General features: G+C 54.7%; 9 protein-coding genes across 9 annotated transcripts; 5 read left to right on the plus strand and 4 right to left on the minus strand.

Annotated features, from left to right (window-relative positions):
• Positions 1-56: 56 nt before the first annotated feature.
• On the minus strand, positions 57-1,771 carry PHYSODRAFT_256612 (hypothetical protein; the record flags this gene model as incomplete). Its single annotated transcript, XM_009520964.1, has 3 exons — positions 57-333; positions 429-606; positions 958-1,771. The coding sequence occupies 3 exons, from the start codon at positions 1,769-1,771 to the stop codon at positions 57-59; spliced, it is 1,269 nt and encodes a 422-aa protein (XP_009519259.1).
• A 912-nt stretch (positions 1,772-2,683) lies between these two features.
• Positions 2,684-3,647, minus strand: PHYSODRAFT_481040 (hypothetical protein; the record flags this gene model as incomplete). The annotated part of the gene is made up of 7 exons (XM_009520965.1): positions 2,684-2,811; positions 2,880-3,043; positions 3,130-3,188; positions 3,257-3,316; positions 3,396-3,429; positions 3,499-3,533; positions 3,591-3,647. 7 exons carry the CDS (start codon positions 3,645-3,647, stop codon positions 2,684-2,686), a joined length of 537 nt encoding a protein of 178 aa, XP_009519260.1.
• Positions 3,648-3,931: 284 nt separating this feature from the next.
• PHYSODRAFT_541580 (hypothetical protein) lies at positions 3,932-5,195 on the plus strand. The gene is made up of 4 exons (XM_009520966.1): positions 3,932-4,352; positions 4,458-4,587; positions 4,662-4,813; positions 4,891-5,195. Exons 1-4 carry the CDS (start codon positions 3,939-3,941, stop codon positions 4,954-4,956), a joined length of 762 nt encoding a protein of 253 aa, XP_009519261.1. The 5' UTR covers positions 3,932-3,938; the 3' UTR covers positions 4,957-5,195.
• Positions 5,196-5,370: 175 nt separating this feature from the next.
• On the plus strand, positions 5,371-6,147 carry PHYSODRAFT_483229 (hypothetical protein; the record flags this gene model as incomplete). Its single annotated transcript, XM_009520967.1, has 3 exons — positions 5,371-5,544; positions 5,611-5,925; positions 5,992-6,147. The coding sequence occupies 3 exons, from the start codon at positions 5,371-5,373 to the stop codon at positions 6,145-6,147; spliced, it is 645 nt and encodes a 214-aa protein (XP_009519262.1).
• A 236-nt stretch (positions 6,148-6,383) lies between these two features.
• On the plus strand, positions 6,384-8,395 carry PHYSODRAFT_481518 (OTU ovarian tumor-like cysteine protease; the record flags this gene model as incomplete). Its single annotated transcript, XM_009520968.1, has 5 exons — positions 6,384-6,432; positions 6,556-6,770; positions 6,846-7,540; positions 7,609-7,834; positions 7,904-8,395. The coding sequence occupies 5 exons, from the start codon at positions 6,384-6,386 to the stop codon at positions 8,393-8,395; spliced, it is 1,677 nt and encodes a 558-aa protein (XP_009519263.1).
• Positions 8,396-8,532: 137 nt separating this feature from the next.
• PHYSODRAFT_541581 (hypothetical protein) lies at positions 8,533-11,060 on the minus strand (the record flags this gene model as incomplete). Its single annotated transcript, XM_009520969.1, has 2 exons — positions 8,533-10,181; positions 10,269-11,060. The coding sequence occupies 2 exons, from the start codon at positions 11,058-11,060 to the stop codon at positions 8,604-8,606; spliced, it is 2,370 nt and encodes a 789-aa protein (XP_009519264.1). The 3' UTR covers positions 8,533-8,603.
• A 308-nt stretch (positions 11,061-11,368) lies between these two features.
• On the minus strand, positions 11,369-12,379 carry PHYSODRAFT_413965 (hypothetical protein; the record flags this gene model as incomplete). Its single annotated transcript, XM_009520970.1, has 6 exons — positions 11,369-11,413; positions 11,492-11,514; positions 11,579-11,762; positions 11,831-11,899; positions 12,127-12,204; positions 12,278-12,379. Coding segments are annotated over 6 exons (501 nt in total), but the record flags the coding sequence as incomplete, so codon positions are not given.
• Positions 12,380-13,367: 988 nt separating this feature from the next.
• PHYSODRAFT_325136 (hypothetical protein) lies at positions 13,368-15,137 on the plus strand (the record flags this gene model as incomplete). The annotated part of the gene is made up of 1 exon (XM_009520971.1): positions 13,368-15,137. The coding sequence occupies one exon, from the start codon at positions 13,368-13,370 to the stop codon at positions 15,135-15,137; it is 1,770 nt and encodes a 589-aa protein (XP_009519266.1).
• Positions 15,138-17,865: 2,728 nt separating this feature from the next.
• PHYSODRAFT_484586 (hypothetical protein) lies at positions 17,866-20,105 on the plus strand (the record flags this gene model as incomplete). Its single annotated transcript, XM_009520972.1, has 3 exons — positions 17,866-18,286; positions 18,377-18,620; positions 19,499-20,105. The coding sequence occupies 3 exons, from the start codon at positions 17,866-17,868 to the stop codon at positions 20,103-20,105; spliced, it is 1,272 nt and encodes a 423-aa protein (XP_009519267.1).
• Positions 20,106-20,192: the final 87 nt, after the last annotated feature.

Raw genomic sequence — 20,192 nt, forward strand, 5'->3', positions numbered from 1 at the left:
ACCCTGGTATCACTACAACGAACGAGTCTTTCATTGTCCGTACGCCTGTGTTGGTGCTAACATCCGTCTCCACCAGCTATGACGAGACACGACGTGCTATCGAAGATGGCCATGATGTTGACCATCACCGACCAAACAAGCGAGAAGGACAAGTAGAAGATCGTGACTCCACCCAGCAGCTTGTTCGACCCACCGGTGCGCAGAAGCTCTTGAGTCTCTCTCTTTTGCTTGGGTAGCAGTAGCAGGAAGACCCAGGACACTACCATTGCGCCGTACGCGATGATCATCGTGTAGGTGATGTCCATGTGGATCGAGTAGTCATCCGCTTGCACTCTGTCGTTCGTGATGTTGAACGGTTGTCGATGATCACAGTCAGAGACGTAGCAAAGGGCGACGCGATACCCGAGATCGTGCTCATAAGCCCATACATGGCCCCTTCGTTGCCTTCACCGACGAGCTCCACAATGACGAGAGTGCTGATCATGAAGCTGATACCATTGGGGAGTTGAGCGACAATGGGTGGCCCGAGCCAAAACCACTGACTGCGGTAGACGTTCCAGACGATGATGAGGTTGCAGGCGCCGTCGATCACGATCAGGATGATCCCTGTGATCACGATCATCCAGCGCCAGTTCCAATGCAGCCCCCACTTGGAAGTTGCCATCATAGCTGAGCGCGTCCCCCAACGTACTGTTGATTGGCGTCACGTTCACCATGTAGGACTGGATCGGAGAGTAGGCCGTGTACGAGATATCGCAGATCAAGCTGTAGAAGAACAGGGCCGCGATAACTTGGAAGACGGCCCGCTTACAGATCTGCCTCCACAAGTCCACCATGTAGAGTTTGAAGTTCGGGGCGACAGGAAGTCGCTCCTCGTGGACGAAGAACCAAGTTATCGGGATCGTTGGCGCCGTTAGAACCGTCCACAAATTTCACTACATTGTCCATAAAAAACACCCTCGAGAATCGCCATCAACTCGGGAAAACTCAAGGAGAAATCGAAGTTGCCGCCGTATTCCTCTCCGTTGAAGCAGAAACCAACGAGTAGGTAGCTGATCACTGTCACGAACGTCTGCACCGTGTACGTCATCGTTTGAAGCTTGCCTCGCCTCGCGTAAGACTCCTGCTGGGCCAGCCCCGGCATGATGGCATCTGCACAGGCATCTGACAGCACGTAGCCCACGGCCGTGAAGAACATGAGCATGACGTATTTCCCACCCTCCGACGGAGCGTCGTAGTTGATTCGAGCCTCGATTTCGGGCGTGTACTCCGATACATCAACGTCTCGATCGGAGGCGTCGGTGTAGTATGGGTCTCCATTCGGCAGGCAAGCCATCACCAAAAGCATGGCCACCGAGATGGTCCAGCCGATAACCATGTACGGGCGACGACGGTAGCCGAATATGGGGAAGCAGTCGGAGATGATCCCGAAGAATACCTTGAAACTCGATGGGAGCGACACCAGGGTCGTCGCAGTAGCCACTTGAGCACCGCTGCAGCTGAGGTACATCTGAAGGAACGGGTAGATTGTGGAAGGCCGCACCCCAGCGAAGAAGCCGACGACCGCGTACTGGTACAGCAGCCCGATGTTGGCTCTGCTGGTCATCACTGGTTCGCCTCCAGGTCGGAGTGCGCCTTGGTCTGAGTACCCACTCTGCTCCGGGGTCTTTGCGCCGATGCAGTCCCCTTCCTCGAGGTCTTTTGGTTGAGAGCTAGCGCTGAGCATCGATAGGCGCACTGCAGCCTCAGCCTTCTTGGGTGGGGGTGCCATGATGGCCTTGTGAGTTGTGCAGGACGGAGGAAATTGATCAATGAGACCAAATCCGGTCGGTGGTGCAGACTGACTGGTGAAGACAGGCCCTAGCTGCGCTTCCTTGATGACACGCATGTCAGGTGAAACTCGGTTGTCAGTCGTGAGCCAGGTCGCCAAAGTTGTAGACGAATTGACGGTCTCAGTTCTTGTCGGTTCCAGCTACGCATGACTCCCCAAATTGACGCTCTCGAAGCGCCTGGAGCAGTATGCGACTGCAAGCAGCTATACAACATGCCCATGCTCCCGACAACAAGCTTGCTGCTTGGTGGAGGATCATGGCGCCGTCGCTGGTACAGTATCTGTAAGCAGACAGAAGGGTGAGCTGGACCAAGTGAGCGCGTGGAGAGCAGCCTATCGACTAAGCAGAGGCACGTGGAGGACACACCGATAACCAATTATCTTATAGCAGACACGCGCACGGGGCCAATGGCTTTACCACCGCCATAGCCAAGATAAGTCGGGCATCTATTGACTGCACAGATCCCTTCACTTCGTTTGAGACGAGCCCTGTTGTACGCAGCAGACGATAAAGTGCCATCACGATGAACAACAAGATGATGTGATTCACTCACTCAGCTCAAACTCTGCCCAAACTGGATGAGAGGACATTCACAATGTTAACTTGATACAACCACTGCGGAGGCCCGACCAACGTCGATCAGACGCGAGACATCAAGCCTCCTTCCTGGCTTCAATACGGAATCGGCACCTCAACGCACTGCTCCACACCGGGGTATTCAGGCAGCTCCAGATTGAACTCCTCCGCCAGCGACCTAGAACGCAAACGAGAGTTAGCATTGCGTCGATGGAACTGCTCCTCTGCAGATGACACAGCTGAACAGAAACGATCGTAGACAAGTAAACAGCAACTTACTTTGGCACGAAGCGCCCGCCGACGTAGTGCACCTTGCCCGGTCCGGTAAAGTGCTTCGCGCAGAGCTTCGGTGCTGTCAGGGAGATCAGCATTAGCGGCTCCAAGCCGACGCCGGCTTCATTTCCTGTCCATGCATAACATCATTTCCGTAAGCAACCGTCCCAAGACTTGCATCGCCGCCCTCAACCGCACCATTCTCAACGTGCCACCCGGACGGAATGTCGATCGAAACAATCGGCGTTTGGCATTTCTGGAGCGTCCCAACGACCTGGTCGAACGGCGGACGGATTGACCCCGAGAAGCTGAATCCGAAGATGCCGTCGAGGATCAGGTCGTACGCAGCGTCCACCGCTGACCTGTAAATTGCGCAAAGGAAGGAAGCAGCAACCGCATTGCTCAACGCCCTAGAACTGCACCAACCAAGCACGTGACCGACACGTACGCGTCCTGGATTTGGTCGATGAACGGGATCTTCAGCTGCTCGCACTGCGTCACCAGCCCCTAATTTTTGCTCTCAATGTAAGTAAACAAACACCTTGACCCACCCACCCATGGAACCACCTCCTCACCTGGAAAAGAGGCTTGGCACTGCGCTTTGGATACAAAATACTCGGCGAGTAGCCGAAGTGCTGGACGTAAAAGTCCACCCCACCCGTCAGTTCAACAACCAACTGCACTCCACTGCACTGCAAGAGCTGTGTATCATACCACCAAATGGCGAGCTGCCACCAACGCGTCGCCTCTAAAAATATCCCACCACAAATGTTCGTCAAACTACTTGGCCACCCCCTTCTCTGCGATCGCTGCGCACCCGTTGTTACCCGGTCCAGCCACCACTAGCACGCGCTTGAAGTTATCGGACGATGCAGCGCTGGGGAAGCGCTTGCCCACGGCCGCAGCCACGCTCAGCCCCGCCAGCTCCATGAGCTGGTCGATGGAGAAGCCATGCGCACTGCCCATCAGCAGCTCGTCGAAGCGCTGGGCCTCCCGCTGCCCCAGGTAGCGCGTCATCTTCATCATCGGATACCTTAGATCAGATACTCGGATACTTTACGCTCTAAATAAATAGACCGGACTAAAATATAATAGTCCAGGACCAAAAGTAATCGTGTCTATTCTGGACCCAAAAAACCAGACCAAAAAACGCGAAATAGTCCTGGGACCAAAACCGTGACGGAAAGATCCCCCCTCGTCGCAATCCAAATCTATTGAGGCCCGAGAAGCTACCTAGCCGGCAGGAGGAGACTCGAGATGTTCCGCAACCAGTACGACACGGACGTGACGGTGTGGAGTCCGCAGGGCCACCTGCACCAGATCGACTACGCCATGGAGGCCGTGAAGCAGGGCAGCGCGTGTCTCGGACTCACGTCCAGCAAGTTCGCGGTGCTCTGCGGCATCAAGCGCCAAAGCCTGGAGCTGGCCGAGCACCAGAAGAAGGTCTTCAAGATCGACGACCACATGGGCATCGCCATCTCGGGGCTCACGGCCGACGCGCGCACGCTGGCGCGCTTCATGCGCACAGAGAGCCTCAACCACAAGTTCGTCTACGGCAGCGCCATCACCGTGGGGCGCCTGGTCTCGGACGTGGCAGACAAGAAGCAGGAGTGCACGCAGTCCTACATCCGCCGCCCCTACGGCGTCGGGCTGCTGGTGGCGGGCGTCGACGTACGTGCTGCTGCTGCTGGCTGGGCAATTCAGTTCTTGGAGGGAGAGATCTTTGACAATTTGTTGCTGCTGCTGCTGCAATATTTTTGTTTTTTCTTCTTGTAGAAAAAAGGCGTGCACCTGTACCAGACGTGTCCGTCGGGCAACTACTACGAGTACAAGGGCATCGCCATTGGCGCGCGGTCGCAGTCGGCGCGCACGTACCTGGAAAAGCACTTTGAGAGCTTCTCCAACTGTGCGTCAGATATACAGTTGAACGGAGAGATGGGGAGACCAAGAGGCTGATGGCTTTTGTGTGTTGTGCTGCAGTGGGCAAGGACGAGCTCATCCACCACGCGCTGCAGGGCGTGCGTGGCTGCCTCCAGGGCGACCAGGAGCTGACGGCCAGCAACGTCACCATCGCCGTTGTGGGCGTGGACCAGCCGTTCCAGATCATCGAGGGCGCGGAGCTGCAGCCTTACGTACGGAGCTGCTGCCACTTTGTGTATATGGACTTGGTGCCATTCTAACATCGGTGGACTTGTTGCCTTACCCGCAGATTGACGCCGTGGAGGTGTCTGATGTGAAGGAAGACGAGGACGGAGACGCTAAGATGGAGGAATAAGCGCGAGACAGAGAGCAATTCTTAGCTCAGCCGGTGGTTCAAGATCGTGAAAAAGATTGCAGCAGGTTACCATCTCTATCTCATGGTTAAGCCAGGCGGGCGCTTGCTGTGACTTTACGGATCTCTCGCGTGCCTAGCTCTCATAAAGGCTAGCTAGCTGGCAAGGAAGTGAGCAAACAGCAAATGACAGCGCAGAACTAACTTCCTGCAGAGAGAAACACGCAACCAGTTTGAAAGACAAGGCAGCGTCTCATTCGGCTTATTTTCGTCATTGTGCTCATCTACTGACGCGTGAACTTTTGTAGGTCTTGAGCATGTGTGGTGTGAGATCGAGTATTTATAGACGCTGGGATCGACCAACCTCGCGCTGATCATTAATCTGGGGATTGTTGTGATCAAAGTGCCGGCGACAAGATGGAGGCCAAGGCTGGCACGGACGAACGCTTCTACACGCCACGAAGCTCAGCCAGGCGGGGATACTCAAGTGCCAGCTCCGAGGACGAACGCTTCGTGTCACCCCGCGAGAGCGCACGCTCCGTCTCGTCCGATGACAATGAGTACGTCACGCCGCGAGAGACCGCTCCGATCGTCGCCCACGCACCTCGAAGCGCAAGCATCTCGGCAGCAGCATTGTCGTCCACCGCTGTTTACAAGGAAGCGGCGTTTCGTGCTAGTAGCAAGCACCTGCCCGTCGCTGACCCCACGTACGATGCGTATGAGTACACCAAGCACCGCGGTGGAAGCGTCTCGGAGCTACGGACTGCTGCGCCACCAGCAGATGACTACGACCTGTTCTCCGCCGCGCGACACAACCGCTATGACTCGGTCGTCTACATGTTAGATCAAGGCGTGCCGGTGAACTCGAGGGATCAATTCGGCAACACGCTGCTGTCCATCGCCTGTCAGAACGGCCTCAAGCGTATCGCCAAGCTCGCGCTCCGTCGTGGCGCCAACATCAACAGCCAAAACGTAAGTACCTGATCCCATCCATCTTCCAAATGGTACACATTTACTCACTGACACGGTTTATTGTAGAATCGAGGGAACACAGCACTGCACTTTTGCTTCTCGTACGGCTACGGTGATTCACTCGGTGCCTACCTCATCTCCAAGGGGGCCGACACCACCATAGAGAACGACGACGGCCTGGTCTGTTACTACGGTATCGCCCAGAACTCGGCGCGCAAATAAAACCCACTAACTCCCAGCACAATAGAGCTCCACCACTTTCTAATTGATATCCATCCCATCAAACTATTTACCTCAAGCGCTCATGTGCTAGGTTGTACCTCTTTTTTGGTACTTTCAAAAGTTTGTTAAACTTTTCTCGAACAGCTTCAAAAACACCCCAAAACAGTTCGAGAAGGGAGGACGAAATGGTGTGCGAGCGGCTCATCGCGTCCCCGCCGCAGCGTGCGGACGACCCGATGGACGGCCGAAGTCGCGCAGCAAGCGACGACTCCGACCTCGAAGAAGGTGCGGCCAATTCTCATCGCTCGGGTCGAAACCCCAGTGGCGCAAACCTTATCGGAGCTCCTCACTCCATCTAAACTTCTCTACCATTTTGTTTTCTTTTGCATATTGTGATAATTACGCCAGAAATGATGCGCGTGAACGTCTTCGACTACGAGTGGAGACGCCAAATGCACGTGGGGGACCAAGTGGACGCCCAAAACGTTTTCGGCAACTGGTGTCCGGCCAGAGTGATGCAAGTCGCGGACGGCGAAGCGCTGCTGCAGTTCCTCAACATGCACGACTCGTGGCGGCAGTGGCTCTCGGTGGACTCCGGTCGGCTTGCACAGCCTGGCACCAAGGTACGACGGGGTGGAGGTAATTAGCATTTCTACTGGAAATTTTAGAGCTGAAGTTTATTTATTTTTTTGTGACAGGCACGAAACGACAGTGTGCCCGTGCGTCAGGCTCAGCAGATTGAAGTGCGTCCTGGCGGAGGGAACAGCAGCTTGTGGAAGGAGGCTTTTGCTGTGAGGGCTCGTGGAGGAACGGTGCTGGTGCGTTATGCCGGACGCGACCAGAAGTTCGATGAGTGGATTCCGTTCACGCCCGCGACGGTGGCCCCTGCTGGCGATCACTTGCAGCTTCGTGGGCGCGGTAGCGCGTTGGAGCAGAGAAAGATGGTAGTAGATGCTCCGAATGTGACCCACCGTCGCGTGATTCAGGCTCAAAACCCGAGGTTTACGCACTACCGTGATTCGCTGCAGGCGACGTTGGGGCTGAGAATCCACGATATTGAGGGGGATGGCAACTGTCTTTTCCGCTCGGTGAGTCACCAGGTGTATGGGGATGATAGCCACCATGCTCTTGTTCGTGCAGCGTGCATGGACTATATGGAGAGTGAGAAGGAATACTTCGAGCCGTATGTGGTTGGCGACATGGCGGCATTCATGCGATATTTGCGCTATAAGCGACGTGACGGTGTGTGGGGGGACGACCCAGAGCTGCAAGCCTTGTGCGAACTGTACGACCGCCCTGCCGAAGTGTTTGCCTATGATCCGGTGCAGGGTTTCCGGAAGCTTCGGTGCTTCCATGAGAACAGCGCGTTATCACGTAGTAGACCTCCCATTCGGTACGTTCATCCATGAAATTGATGCTCAACTCCCTTCATGCGGCTCTAACTTCGACAATATGTTGCAGGTTAAGCTACTACGGAGGAGGCCACTACGACTCTCTTGTCGGTGCCGATCATGCAGCGAATTTGATTCGAGAGACGCCCGGCCAGTGGGAACAACGGCATATCGAATACTCCCATCGGATCAACTCGCGCGAAACGCACGACGATGTTGCTGGTGTGGAGCAACAGGTACAGGCCCAGTCTGACCGTGAGCGCACAGAAGTTGAGCAGCTTGAACAGATTCTCATGGTAAGTCATTTGGTGGTTTATGGTGGACTTCAGTGTTCATAGCTGACTCGACACTCTTGGAAATTGTAGCAATCTCGAAACGAGTTTGATGCCATGGATGCAAGCCTAGAGGAAACGCTGAAGTTGTCCCTGGCAGAGCACGGCGGTGAGGCTTCGCCAGCCCTAGCTAACCGAGAGCGCAACGATATTGAAGAGGCAACGCGAGAGAGCGAGATGGCTGCAATTCAGGCTGAATTGTTGGCCAAAGCAAAGGCAGAGTCCGAAGAAGAGCATATGAAGACTGCCATCCAAGCATCTTTAGGTGGCCACGCGCTGGTCAGCGATGGGGACTTCGATGCGCAAATGTCAGCAGCTATCCAGGCGTCACTCGGAGATGCTGGCCCTGGAGCAAGTATTCACGCCGATGACTATGACGAGCAATTGCGTCGGGCTATGGAGTTATCCGCCCAAGAGTACGCACCTCCAGCGCAGCCATTTGGACTGTACGGAGACGAATCAGCCAGCACAGATGAAATGGATGAGCTGCAACGCGCGATCCAAGCTTCATTAGAGCGCTCTTGAGAACGACCAGCACGCAGCAGTTTTGACCAAGGAAAAATACAGAACATCGTGCAGAGTACTCATACTCAAGAATCGATTCAATACAAACGCATCGCACACTGTCGAGACGAACACGTATTCTTCCTAGCAGTTTTCTTGAATTGGTATTCCCGCGCTCTAATGCAAGAGCTGACAACCTGTGGTTTATTATAAACCATTTATATTCCCCTCACAGGTTAGCTTCGACGTACTCGGCGATGCGCTGCTCCATGTAAATTCGGTCTTCTAGGTGGCGTGGCGAGTGGCGCTCGCCCGGGAAGAGCAGCAGATCGTAGTGCTTCCGTGCGTTGATAAGTGCCGTGATAAGGCGAGCAGTGTGACGGAAGTGCACGTTCTCATCGATCAAGCCATGAATGAGCAGCAGCTTCTGCCCCTTCTGCATGTTGCCCACAGCCTCCATAACAGAACCTTCCCGGTAACCTGCGGGGTTCAATTGCGGAGTCGACATGTAGCGCTCCGTGTAGCAAGTGTCGTATCCATCCCAACTGGTCACGGGGGCACCAGCGATAGCGAGCTTGAAAGTCTCGGGAGCCTTCATGAGACTGATAGCCGACATGTAGCCACCGTAGCTCCAGCCGTAAATTCCCACGCGGTCTTCGATCGTGATGCCTTCAGCGACAAGCTTGCGGACAGCGTCCTGCTGGTCTAGAATCTCTACAGTGCCCATGCAGTGCTTGATGGCGCCTTCAAAAGCTGATCCGCGACGGAAGCTTCCACGGTTGTCCACCTTCAACACAGCGTAGCCCATATCACGGAACCGCTGCGCTCGCATATCAACCGTCATCGCCCACATGCGCGCGACTCGCTGTACGTGGGGGCCACCATATACGCTCACCATCGTGGGGTACGGTCCTTCACCGTGAATCTTCGGGTCGGGCAGGTACACAGCTCCATACAGTGTATCCTTGCCATCGCGAGTTGGAACTGAGATGATCTTCGGCACGCACAGCTTCCCCTGGGCTTGCAGAATCGCCACACGCAGATCCTCTTGCTCAGTAGTGAGGGGGTACGCGGACTCCTGGATACCCTGGAACAGCGCTGCATGCTCCGGAGATGGCGGGGCTGGTGCCTGTGCAGCCAAGCTCGGGTCCGCGGGCTCAACCGGCTTCACAGCCGCAATCTGAGCCTCCGAAGGCACCGCGCACACCAGTGCACGCGGCGGCGTCGTCGTGTTACTGTACACGTCCACAAACAAGCGGCAACTGCTGTCCATGACAACGCTGTGCATGCCTTCAGCAGCAGTAAGTCTTGTAGGGGGAAGCGGCGGGTCGCTGGTCGGGAAGAGAGACGTCACGTACAGATGACGCTCCAGGGGCGAGTCCGCCGTGCCGCAGAAGTAGACACGACCGTGCGCCAGGTCAATCCCCTCGACAGACTCCACGCTCCACTTTCCATTGGTCACAGCGCCCAGCAGACGAGCTCCAGGGGCTCCAGCCGTGTACTCGTACATGTACAGGTGCATGAATCCGCACCGCTCGGAGCCCCACAAGAACCGGAACGTGTTCTTGCTCTCCGCTTCAATGTTCCGGAAGAGGTAGCTCGCGTTCACCCACACGGAGTTGGTCTCATGGATCAGCGTCGTGGGTCGTCCCGTATGCACGTCGAAGCGCAGGAACATGACCTCCGTCTGCAGCCGATTCAGCCTCTGCACGCCGAGCGACTGATCCGGCAGCCAGTTGACTCTGGAAACGTAAAAGTCCGGGTCTTGGTTCACCGCCGCAAAGTCCATCCACATGGGCGTGGGGAACTCCTGCTGCTGGTTGTGGTGGTGTCCGTGTGCGTGGAAGTGCAGTCCTCCGTGCTCCTGGTCCGTAGCATGGGGCAGTCGGATGACTCCCAGCCGTCTCTTGGGGTTCGCAGCCCCTGCGAAAGGATAGCGATGGTCCTCCTCGGCGGCGTCGCCCGTGGGGTCCTCGCTGCCCGAGTGCATGATCCTGAACTTGGGGATGTGGCTCTCGTCGATCTCCTCGAACGCGAGTCTCGAGCTGTCGGGTGACCACCAGAAGCCGCGGAAGCGACTGAGCTCCTCCTGCGTGAGGAAGCAGGCCAGGCCGTTGGACTTTCCCTCCACTCCTCTGGCGCCCGTGGTCACCTGCACGGCCTTGTGGCCGCCCTCCGTCACGTGGCTCGGGATCACGTAGATCTCCTTGTCCTGCACGAAGGCGACCCAGCGCCCGTCGGGGGAGAACTGCGGGTCAATGGCGCCGCCTGCCGCCCCCGTGGACGTCTTGTCGAAGAGCAGCTGGAGCTCCGCGCCGGGCTGCTCCTGCACGTAGAGGTCGCCCTGCAGCGGGTACAGCAGCCGCTGCGCGTGGAGCGACGGGTTCCACGCGTACGACGTGATGCCCACGCCCATCTGGCGCTGGCGCTCGCGCCGCAGCTTCTCTTCGAGGCTCAGGTTGCCCTCCGTGTTGCCCTGGTTGGGCGGCGCCGCCAGCAGCGACACGCGGCGCGAGGCCACGTCCAGCGCGTAGAGCTGCCGCGAGAGGCCGCTCTGGGCCCCGGGCGCGTGCAGGAAGGCCACGACGCGTCCGTCCGGGCTGAAGCTCACGTTGGCGGGGGCGCTCAGTCCCGGCGCCGGCATCTTGGCCACGTCCTCGAGCGCGATGAGCTCGCGCGCGGCCATGGGGAGGGGAAGGCTTGGATTCGGATCTGGGCTGGTCAAAGGGGGGAGGGAGCGCTGTCAGTGCAGCGGGGGTCGACGCGTCTTACCTGTGGGAGTTGATGAGAGAGATGGTGGCTTTACGTTCAATATGGACTGTGGAATTAGATACCCTGTAGTGAGAGAGTTAGAGGTGAAAGATGTGATTGGCATCGCTTTTGAGGGGCTTATCAGATCGTCTTCAAACAAACTTGTATACCTGGAAGTCAGTATTTGTCTACGGGGTAGTCAACCTAAGACTCTACTTGGTCATTGCTCTCGAGAACGCTGGAGGAGTCGAACTGCGCTAGGATGGCGTCCAGCTCGCCCGTGAAGGCCTGCAGTGAAGGTGATAGACGTTGGTTAGATAGTTCGTCCCACAGTGAAAAACCCATTGGGGGACTTGAGCTTCTTACCTGAACGTCGACGATGTTCATGTCTGCCAAGGCACGCAAAGTTAGTTGTGCTCATGACTTGGAAAAGGATCTAACGCCCGCGCTTACCTAACTCCCTGTTGGTCCCCTGGATCTCCTGCAGCAGTGCCTCTTGTCGCTGTTTCACGTCCAACTGGAAGAGCTCGTTGCGCAGTCGCGACAGTGCCAATCCTTCCGAGTCGCTACTGCTTTGCAATGCCTGCTCGACTCGAGAAGCTTCAGATTCATCCAGTGTTGTCCTGAATGCACTACACTGTTGCGAATTTTAGTTAGACGCTGATTAAGCTTAAAGAATAATGTATCAATTGCAGCAAAACATACCTCGAGTTGGTACGCTTCGGCTTCTTTTCGGAGTTCCAGTGTCAGGGCTTCCCGGTCTCGTTGCTGTTGCTGGCGCTTAAGCTACAGAGGCAAAGACGATATAAAGTTACGACTCGCTGTCAGTGTAGGCAGCGGAGGTTTTGCTTACCTCAAGCTGCTCTTCAAGATGGTCGTCACCAATAGGCGGCTCAGCAATGTCTCGTTGCGCCTCCGAATCCTGCTGTTAGGGCCACGTTTGATAATAAAATGAGCCACAAAGCTCTGTCCCTTTGTTTTGATGCCATATTGCAGCGAACCATTTTGCTCAATGCTGCCTGCGTTTCCTGCTCGTGGATCTGTTTCCAGGCCCGCAAATCGCTGATAGCTTTGTTCATCTTGCAAACGTCACACGAAAAAAAAGTATCGGTACGATCAACAACTCCAGAGTTCCCATGATAGAAAGCTCACCTCGTCCAAAGTCTTGTCTGCAATCGAACTCTCAAGGTCGAGCGCTTCCACTGCGCTCTCGAGATCTCTATCGTCATCGTCGTCGATGAGCGTTCTTCTACCAGACGCTCTCCAGTTATTGTCACCCTCCACAGCGCATGAGGTATTGCTCTCAGGGGTGCATTCTAAACTCTCGCAAGCGGGTCGCTTCAACTTGAAACTTTCCGTACAAATTGATTTGGAGGAACATTCGGCGATTTGGTTTTCATCGCTGTCGTCTTCATCACAAATTCTGGTCATGGATCTGCGGTAACTATCCTCAAGCGGTGGAACTGAAGGTGAAGCTTTCACCGGTGCGTTGATAGGACTGATTAGAAGCGGTGGCACGTGTCGAGGGTGCCGCCGATTCTGCGACGGAAAAAGCTTTCGCTTCAACGACGCAAATTTGCTGGTAGGAGCAGGCACAACGGCGGGCTTGTTGCCATTCTCTTGGTGATTCGAAGAGCTCTTCCACGCTACAGCGTCCTCAGCTCGGCCGTCGTGTTCTGGTGCTGCATTTATGCTTGAAGACTTGGCATCCTCGGCAGTTGATCGGAAGAGCATCTATCATAAAATTAGCGCAAACACCGTAAGTATCAATCGACCAACACTAACAATCTACCCAAACAAACCGACAGTGCTCACCCGAATCAACCTCCTGCCCTGCCTCGTCGGCTGCGTCTCCGGTGCATGAGGGTCCGGCTGCTCCTGGTTCATGCCAGCAACGCTGACACCCAAAGACGGGATTGAAAGGCAAACTTCATCACCAACCAGCGGAACAACGTGCTCGTTTTATTATTATCCGAGACCCATGCTTCAACCGATCGCTAAATTCAGCGCATTCACAAACTCAACCGTCGAGCGATCCACCAACCGTCCGGATCATGAGGGGACGCGTTGCCAAAAGATCGCGGAGCTCACTCGTCGCGAACGGCTCTTCGGGGGCAACGCAGTGCAAGATCGCAGGCTCCGACAGGTGTCGCGTGCTTGGCATTTGGCAAACCACGGCCTGGAGGCAACGATCCATCGGGCGCCAAGTGAGACAAGAAGCTTCGGAGACGAGTGAGCGACCATGGGCGGCAGACGCAAGACGCTGCTGGTGTCGGTGCTCCTGCTGCTCGCTGTGGCGCTGCTGAGCGTCCCGACGACGGCCGAGTGCCCCAACGGATGCTCGGGCAACGGCGCGTGTATGGCCAAGGACATGTGCAACTGCTATAAGAACTACCAGGGCAACGACTGCATGGACCGCACGTGTCAGTTCGGCTACGCGCACGTGGACACACCTAAGGGGGATATTAACATGGATCAAGACCGCAGGACGGCGAATTGGATTCTCACCAATTCACAGCAGCATCCCGCAGGCACGTACGAGTACTTCAACCCGGACGCGGCGACCAGCGAGGCCCACTTCTACATGGAGTGCTCCAACAAGGGACTGTGTGATCGATCGCTGGGGACGTGCACGTGCTTCGACGGCTACGAAGGTGTGGCGTGCCAGAGAGCGGCTTGCCCCAACAAGTGCAGTGGGCACGGAACGTGCGAAAGTATTCGGGAGCTTGGACTGAAGACGCCGGGCACACTCTTTGGGATCCCAGACAATGCTGATCATATTTCGTACGATCTTTGGGATAGTCGAGTCACCTACGGCTGCCGCTGCGACCCATGGTATCATGGAGCTGACTGTTCGCTGCGGTCCTGCAAAGTTGGTGTGGATCCGATGTTTTTGTCGGTGGGTTCGGCAACGCAAGAAGCGTTCGTACTTCATGTGTTTACCACGGGGACTTTCACAGCAAACGCGGCAAGCGGACCGCCAGAGAACTACGTTCGCCTTCGCCTCTTTGACTACCACGGGGAATCGTATATCACTGAGGCGATTCCCATCGTAAATGACGCGGGCAGTACAGCTAATGCGGCTACCAACGCTGATGCCGTGGCCGCAGCTATCAAGCGCGTTCCGAACCAGACTTTTCGCAAGGTGTTGTGCGAACGGTTAGGCATGTCGAATGGCGACCTTGATGGGTATTTATCTTCCCGTACCGCGTCGTCAAAGGGTCTTACAGTTTTCTGCCAATTTTATGACAACCCGGGTCGACTTCGTGCGCCGGAAGTGGCCGCCTTTGACTTCAAGGGCGTAGTGGACCCGTTGGCAAAGTCTGCCAAGGTATACACGGTGGAGGATGGTTTCGATAACGAGTGGTTCACCACGGATTCCAGCATCGCCTTTGTTAGCATTGACAACGACCCCAGCGCCACCCCAGCTGGCACTTTCACGAAAATCACTGTGAGCAGCCCTGCCAGTGCTGTGGTTGATGCAAACCCGACGTTGTTCAAGTTTGGATCGCATGTATTTGTGGGAAAGCTAAACCCCCTCACGTTGATCACACTTACCTACCCAACCAAGCACACACTTTCGACTAAGAACAACCGTTTCGACGTCGCGGTTGGTTCCGGCTTCACTGTTACAGAGCTCGTTTGCACTGCGGTCGTAGTGGGATCTACTACAATCACAGTGACCACGGATCCTGCGTTCACAACTGGGCAGCTTGTGTTTTTCGAGAACCTGTTCTACAAACCGCAGAAGGTGGTCGATACGAGCGTTACGGCAACTCCAGGTCCCTGGGCCATTACAATCGATCGACCGTTCCCTGGTAATACTATGGATGGTGGAGACAACACGATCCTGAAGGTCTACAAAGTCACACCGCCCGATAAAAGCTACCAGTACAACTACGTCTCCCCGTGCTCCGGCCGCGGCCTCTGCGGCACCGAGACGGGCGTCTGCGCCTGCTTCAAGGGATACACTAACGACAATTGTGACACCCAGAATATTTTAGCGCTCTAGGCGTCACTTTCCAGCGCAGCGGACAAAACGAAGTGATGCGGGCAGCTACCAAGTCTGCAAGTATCGGCCAAGGTGCTCGTGCGAGAACGGTAGAGCAGCTACTGGTAGTTCTGCTTCAAGCAACACTGTAACAGAGGCTTCCCTTCACATTCATCCCTTGATGTATTTCGTTGTTTATTATGGTATGAGAGCTTCAGTACAGGAGGGACTCCGGCCCAACGCGAGATAAGCGATCGAGATTAATTACCGCAGCGGTAGGTCTTCAAACATGGGATACTACATGTAGTGTCAGCATTCCCTTGTTTTTGAGCGGTGCACCGCGTTTTGACTCAAAACTTTTGAGTTCCACTTAATCAGCGTTGAAATTGAACAGCGCGGCGACTGAATGAACAGTAGCACCTTGGTTTGAAGGGGTGCCTTGGGGCTCCCATGTTGGGAGGTGTCGAGCTTGAGCGTAAATTCGCGAATGCCCACTGCGTTGGAGACAACAATGGTGAGCTGTGGCTACTGAATAGAGGGTCTGGGTCTTTGACATAGTAAATGAGCCCTCGTTGTTTGCTCTCCAGTGTAAATACTTCGAGCTGTCGACCACCAACAACAACTACCAACAAAGAAACTCTCGCATAACGTCGACTTCCCAGCGAGCTCCACCTTCGCGATTACTTCTTTGACGGCGGCCTCGGCGGATCGGGTCCTTACTTGTACCGACACTACTTCGTCGGCGCTTTGGCCATCACGTCCAACGCGGTCCACCCTCCGCGTCTTGGTGATCTATCAAAAATGACAAGTTTAGTCTGCAGCTGCTATGATACTACTAATAGACTTGCTTCGTGCCGCAGTCTGTGTTTCGCGAAAGCCATCTCATCGTGCACGGCACGTTGCGTCAATTTAACAGTCAATGCGCACTTGGTTCCGTGACAAAGCCGATATTACGAAGCCACGCGATGGCAAGTTGATCCATCAGCTCTCCAAGAGTGAGCTGCATTCAGCCACGTCGGCCTTCAATCGAGCTCGCGGGCACTTCCAGGGGCTGAACATCGACCAGTTTCGTAAGACAGTTCTGGATGAAGTATGCGTGGGCATACCAGAGTACCAAGCGCAACGTTTGTTCCGTGAGTGGAATGTTAGTGGCACAGGGGAGCTCTCGCTTCAGGAGTTCATTGCAGGTGTAGCTGCAGCAGTGAAAAGTTTGCCTAGGGACCATGAGGGGTCTAGTTGGATCCCAAAATTCGGCAAGAAGCTACTTTACGCCCGTGATGACACTCCGCTAAGCGTTTCTGGTCCTCGAAAGCTCGAAGACAATACCTGCATCGTGAGACTGTTCCATGCTCGAAATTGTATCTCACCCAAGCAACGAGAAGATTTCCGTTGCGAACTGCGTAGTCTTCTCTTCATTCTATCGACAGATGCCGCAAGCTTAACATCAGCTTACATTATCGAAAGATTTCGCGAGGTGCTCAGTGAAGATTCTCTCGTTGATAAGATTGCAACTGCTTGGAATTCCGCCAACACAAGCAAAGAGTCTAATTCATCACAGAGGGTGAAGCCATCAAGCGTTCGCGAAGAGCTAAAGCTTTTATTGTTGGGATACTGCTGCGCACATGCATCAAGCGTTCACCAGGTATATCGACTGCTGTTCGAGCTTTTTGATGAGTACAATTGCGGGCAGATCGACGTCGAGCAATTGAGCGCCGTTTTACAGCTTACGATGGATCTTAGTCCGATGGATAGTGAGCGCGAAGCGAATGTCATCATCAGACGGCGTGGCAGATCCCAATCCTCTGAATTGTCACCGCCGCCATCCCCAGGAAGAACGCCTGTCATGGCTTCTGAGCGCGCGCAAGTGTTATCTCTACAACAATTCACAGAGGTGGCGCAGGAGCTACCCGGGTTTTCTGTTGCTGAGGTAGCGACTGCCTTGCTGCTATTTCACCTAAAAAACCACGACCGTGGCGATATCTCTCCAAGCATGACACGCCACGATTACACGTCACTGGTGGATTTGTTCGCCAACTATTTCTCGGAGCAAACGTTCCAATCGACCGCCTTCTGTCTGCTAAGCCCTAAGGAATGGCAGCAGTTTGTCGAGGGGGTAATCAAGTGCCAGGCAGATTCGTCTGATATCCATGCACAAATATTACACCAAGAAGCAACTGAACTCCCGTCCGGTCACGTGATGCTGCCGCTGCCAGTTTGGTTACTGGTTGCGTATTGGTACCGACAAAAGCTATATGCACCGGAGCAGTCTTTTACTATCCAACTCTATCAAGACGCGCCAACTTGTTTAAAGGAATTTTGGATCCGCATTTCGATAACCTTCACAAGCCGTGGCGGATTTGAAAGAGTTGCCACGATCCCGCAAGCGATTGCTTTCGAGCAATGCACCGTGCATAGCGTGTTGGATGCTGCTCTTTTCCAAATGAGTTGGGGTGTGTATGATGAAGGAACAGACTCAAACGTAACCACAATGTGCCAGTGTCAAGTTCTCGTTGCTGAGTGCAATGCAGCAGGTGAGATCAAAACACCGATCCAAGAGGATGATCCGACGACTTTATCGCAAGATCAACTAGCGAGCCCCTTGGGCTCGGTACTTCCGCAGCTGTTCTCGTCTTGGAGTTTGAAAAATGGTGTAGTTCAGGACAAGACCTCTTTAGAGCTTCACTTTTCCGTCGTGGAGATTGAGCAGCACGGCGGTGGCATAAACACAGAAGGATTAACTGGCATGGATATGCCGCGCAATACCTTGGGAATAGCTACTACTTCGCATTTGAGCCGATGCAGGTTGCGATCAACTGGTTCAAGTCCGCGAGGTCTGTCCAACCTAGGCAACACTTGTTTCATGAATGCCGTTATGCAATGTGTGGCTACCACACCGCTGTTGCATCCACACATCATTGAAACACAACAGCGACAAGAACTCATTTTGTCGAGTCCTGCTAGCAAGGCACTCATTTGTGCCCTTGGGGAACTTTTTGTAGGGATGAATCCGCGAAGGCAAGAAGCTGCTGACGCTGAAAGCTCACGTTCTCCTGCGAAGTTGTTGGGAGCCTTGTCGGCTCTTTATCCACACATGTTTGATGGGAATCAGCAAGACGCTCAAGAGTTTCTAGTATGCTTGTTGGGGTTTCTAGGTGATACTTTGAAGAGGAGTCCAAACCTGAGGCAAGACGGAGAACCCCACATCCTGTCGCCACGAAGTCATACCTTGCTGGCCAACCTTTTCAAATCGAAAGATGCAGGGCCCATAGCGGAGAAACCCTCGTCGCAATTGTGCATTGGAGACAGCAATGGACGCCATGACCGGGTCGTGGCAACGGAGTGGTGGGTCTCTCATATTGTCAACGAGCCCTCGGTGATCAACACATTGTTCTCAGGGCAATTCAAAAGCGCACTTACCTGCACTCGTTGCGAACACCAATCTGCACGCTTTGAGCCGTTCTCATCGCTCCAACTACCGCTGATCGAAAACAACCATGACTTTCAGTCATCGAATGAAGAACAACGAGATTTGGTGGTGACTCTCCACCTCGCAGGTTCGTCCAGAAATTCGACGGGAGTGCGAGGACCCATTCGTACAGTGGTGCAGATATACGATCAATCCACAGTTGCTGACGTGTTGGCAAAGCTTCCAGCTTCACGTTCAAAGTCCGGATCGCGCGAGTTTATTGTCGGGAGCCTTGAAGGTTCCACCATTCAGAATTTATTGGTGAGTGATGGAACTGGGGGCCACATGGATGACAAGACACCAGCGAGCGTATTGCCGAGCCAGACGCATGCATTTGAGGTTTCCAACATTGTAGGAAGTGGCGATGATACCACTTCTCCTACAACCGGAAGTACAAAAGCATATCTGCGTTTCGTACACCGGTACAATTTCCTCGTCCCATTTTACTGCACGACACCGACTCGCCAAGCGCTGTGTGGATCGCCGTTCGTGTGCTCTTCAATACGAGGAGCACTCACAGGTCAAGCACTTTATCAAATGGTGCGTCAACGGTTTCTTTTCGGCTATAGCTCTCAATTCAGATCTCGGTTGTGCAATGTCGACGTATCCAAGCTTCAAACGAAAGGCTCGCTCATCATTACGCGCCAACGTTCATCCTCCGTCGGGTACGGGACGATGGTATCGCCTGTAGTCGCTGCCACTGGAGTACAGGGTGTCGTGGTTGTCTGATCCTACCCACCGCGACTGCCGCTGAATTGCTTGACTTGGAAAATAGCGAAACCCTCGCAATCGACTGGGACACCCAACTGCATCCTCAAGACCCCTCTGAATTCTGGTGGTTGCAATCCTACCCCACACGAGACCACCCCAGCTACATTGAATATCGCCTAACAAAGACCCACCCTCTCATGCAAAGTCTCCAGTCTCTCTGCAGCACCGAGTACCTCGGCGCCTCTTGCTCTCAATGCCAACAGTCAACTCCTCACACCAAGCAGCTCTCGCTCTGGAGTCTCCCCCCATTGCTCGTACTCCAACTCAAACGCTTCGAGCTGTCGACCAACAACGGCAACTACCAATGGAAGAAGCTCTCGCACAACGTCGACTTCCCCGTACGCGACCTCGACCTCCGCGATCTCTTGTCCCCCATCGACGGCGGGCACGACGACTCGGAGCCTTGCACCGATCGCTGCTTCATCGACGCTCTGGATCCTCGTGTCCGACGTGGCATCGAGTATCTACAGAATGACCTCAACATCCCTCTAACCTCCGCGTCTCGAAGCTGCATTAAGTACGACCTCTACGCTGTGGTGAACCACTGCGGCCGCGGGATCAGCTCGGGTCACTACACGGCGCACATCCGTCGGCCGGACGAAACGTGCTGGTGGCTGGCAGACGACACCGTGGTGACCCCATTGAGCGAGGACGAGGTGAGTCCATCGTCCACCGCCTATTTGCTCTTCTACGTGCGTCAAGACGTCGCCACGGGGGCCACGGAGCTCAGCGACTTATTCCCGACCACTTGACCACCAACTGGTTGCAGGCCGACGAGAAATGGCTGCATTCTATAAAGACCTGATATATCCCACATACATTTTCCAAATACAACCCAC

Source organism: Phytophthora sojae, assembly GCF_000149755.1.
Source record: "Phytophthora sojae unplaced genomic scaffold PHYSOscaffold_2, whole genome shotgun sequence".
NCBI lineage: Eukaryota > Oomycota > Peronosporomycetes > Peronosporales > Peronosporaceae > Phytophthora > Phytophthora sojae.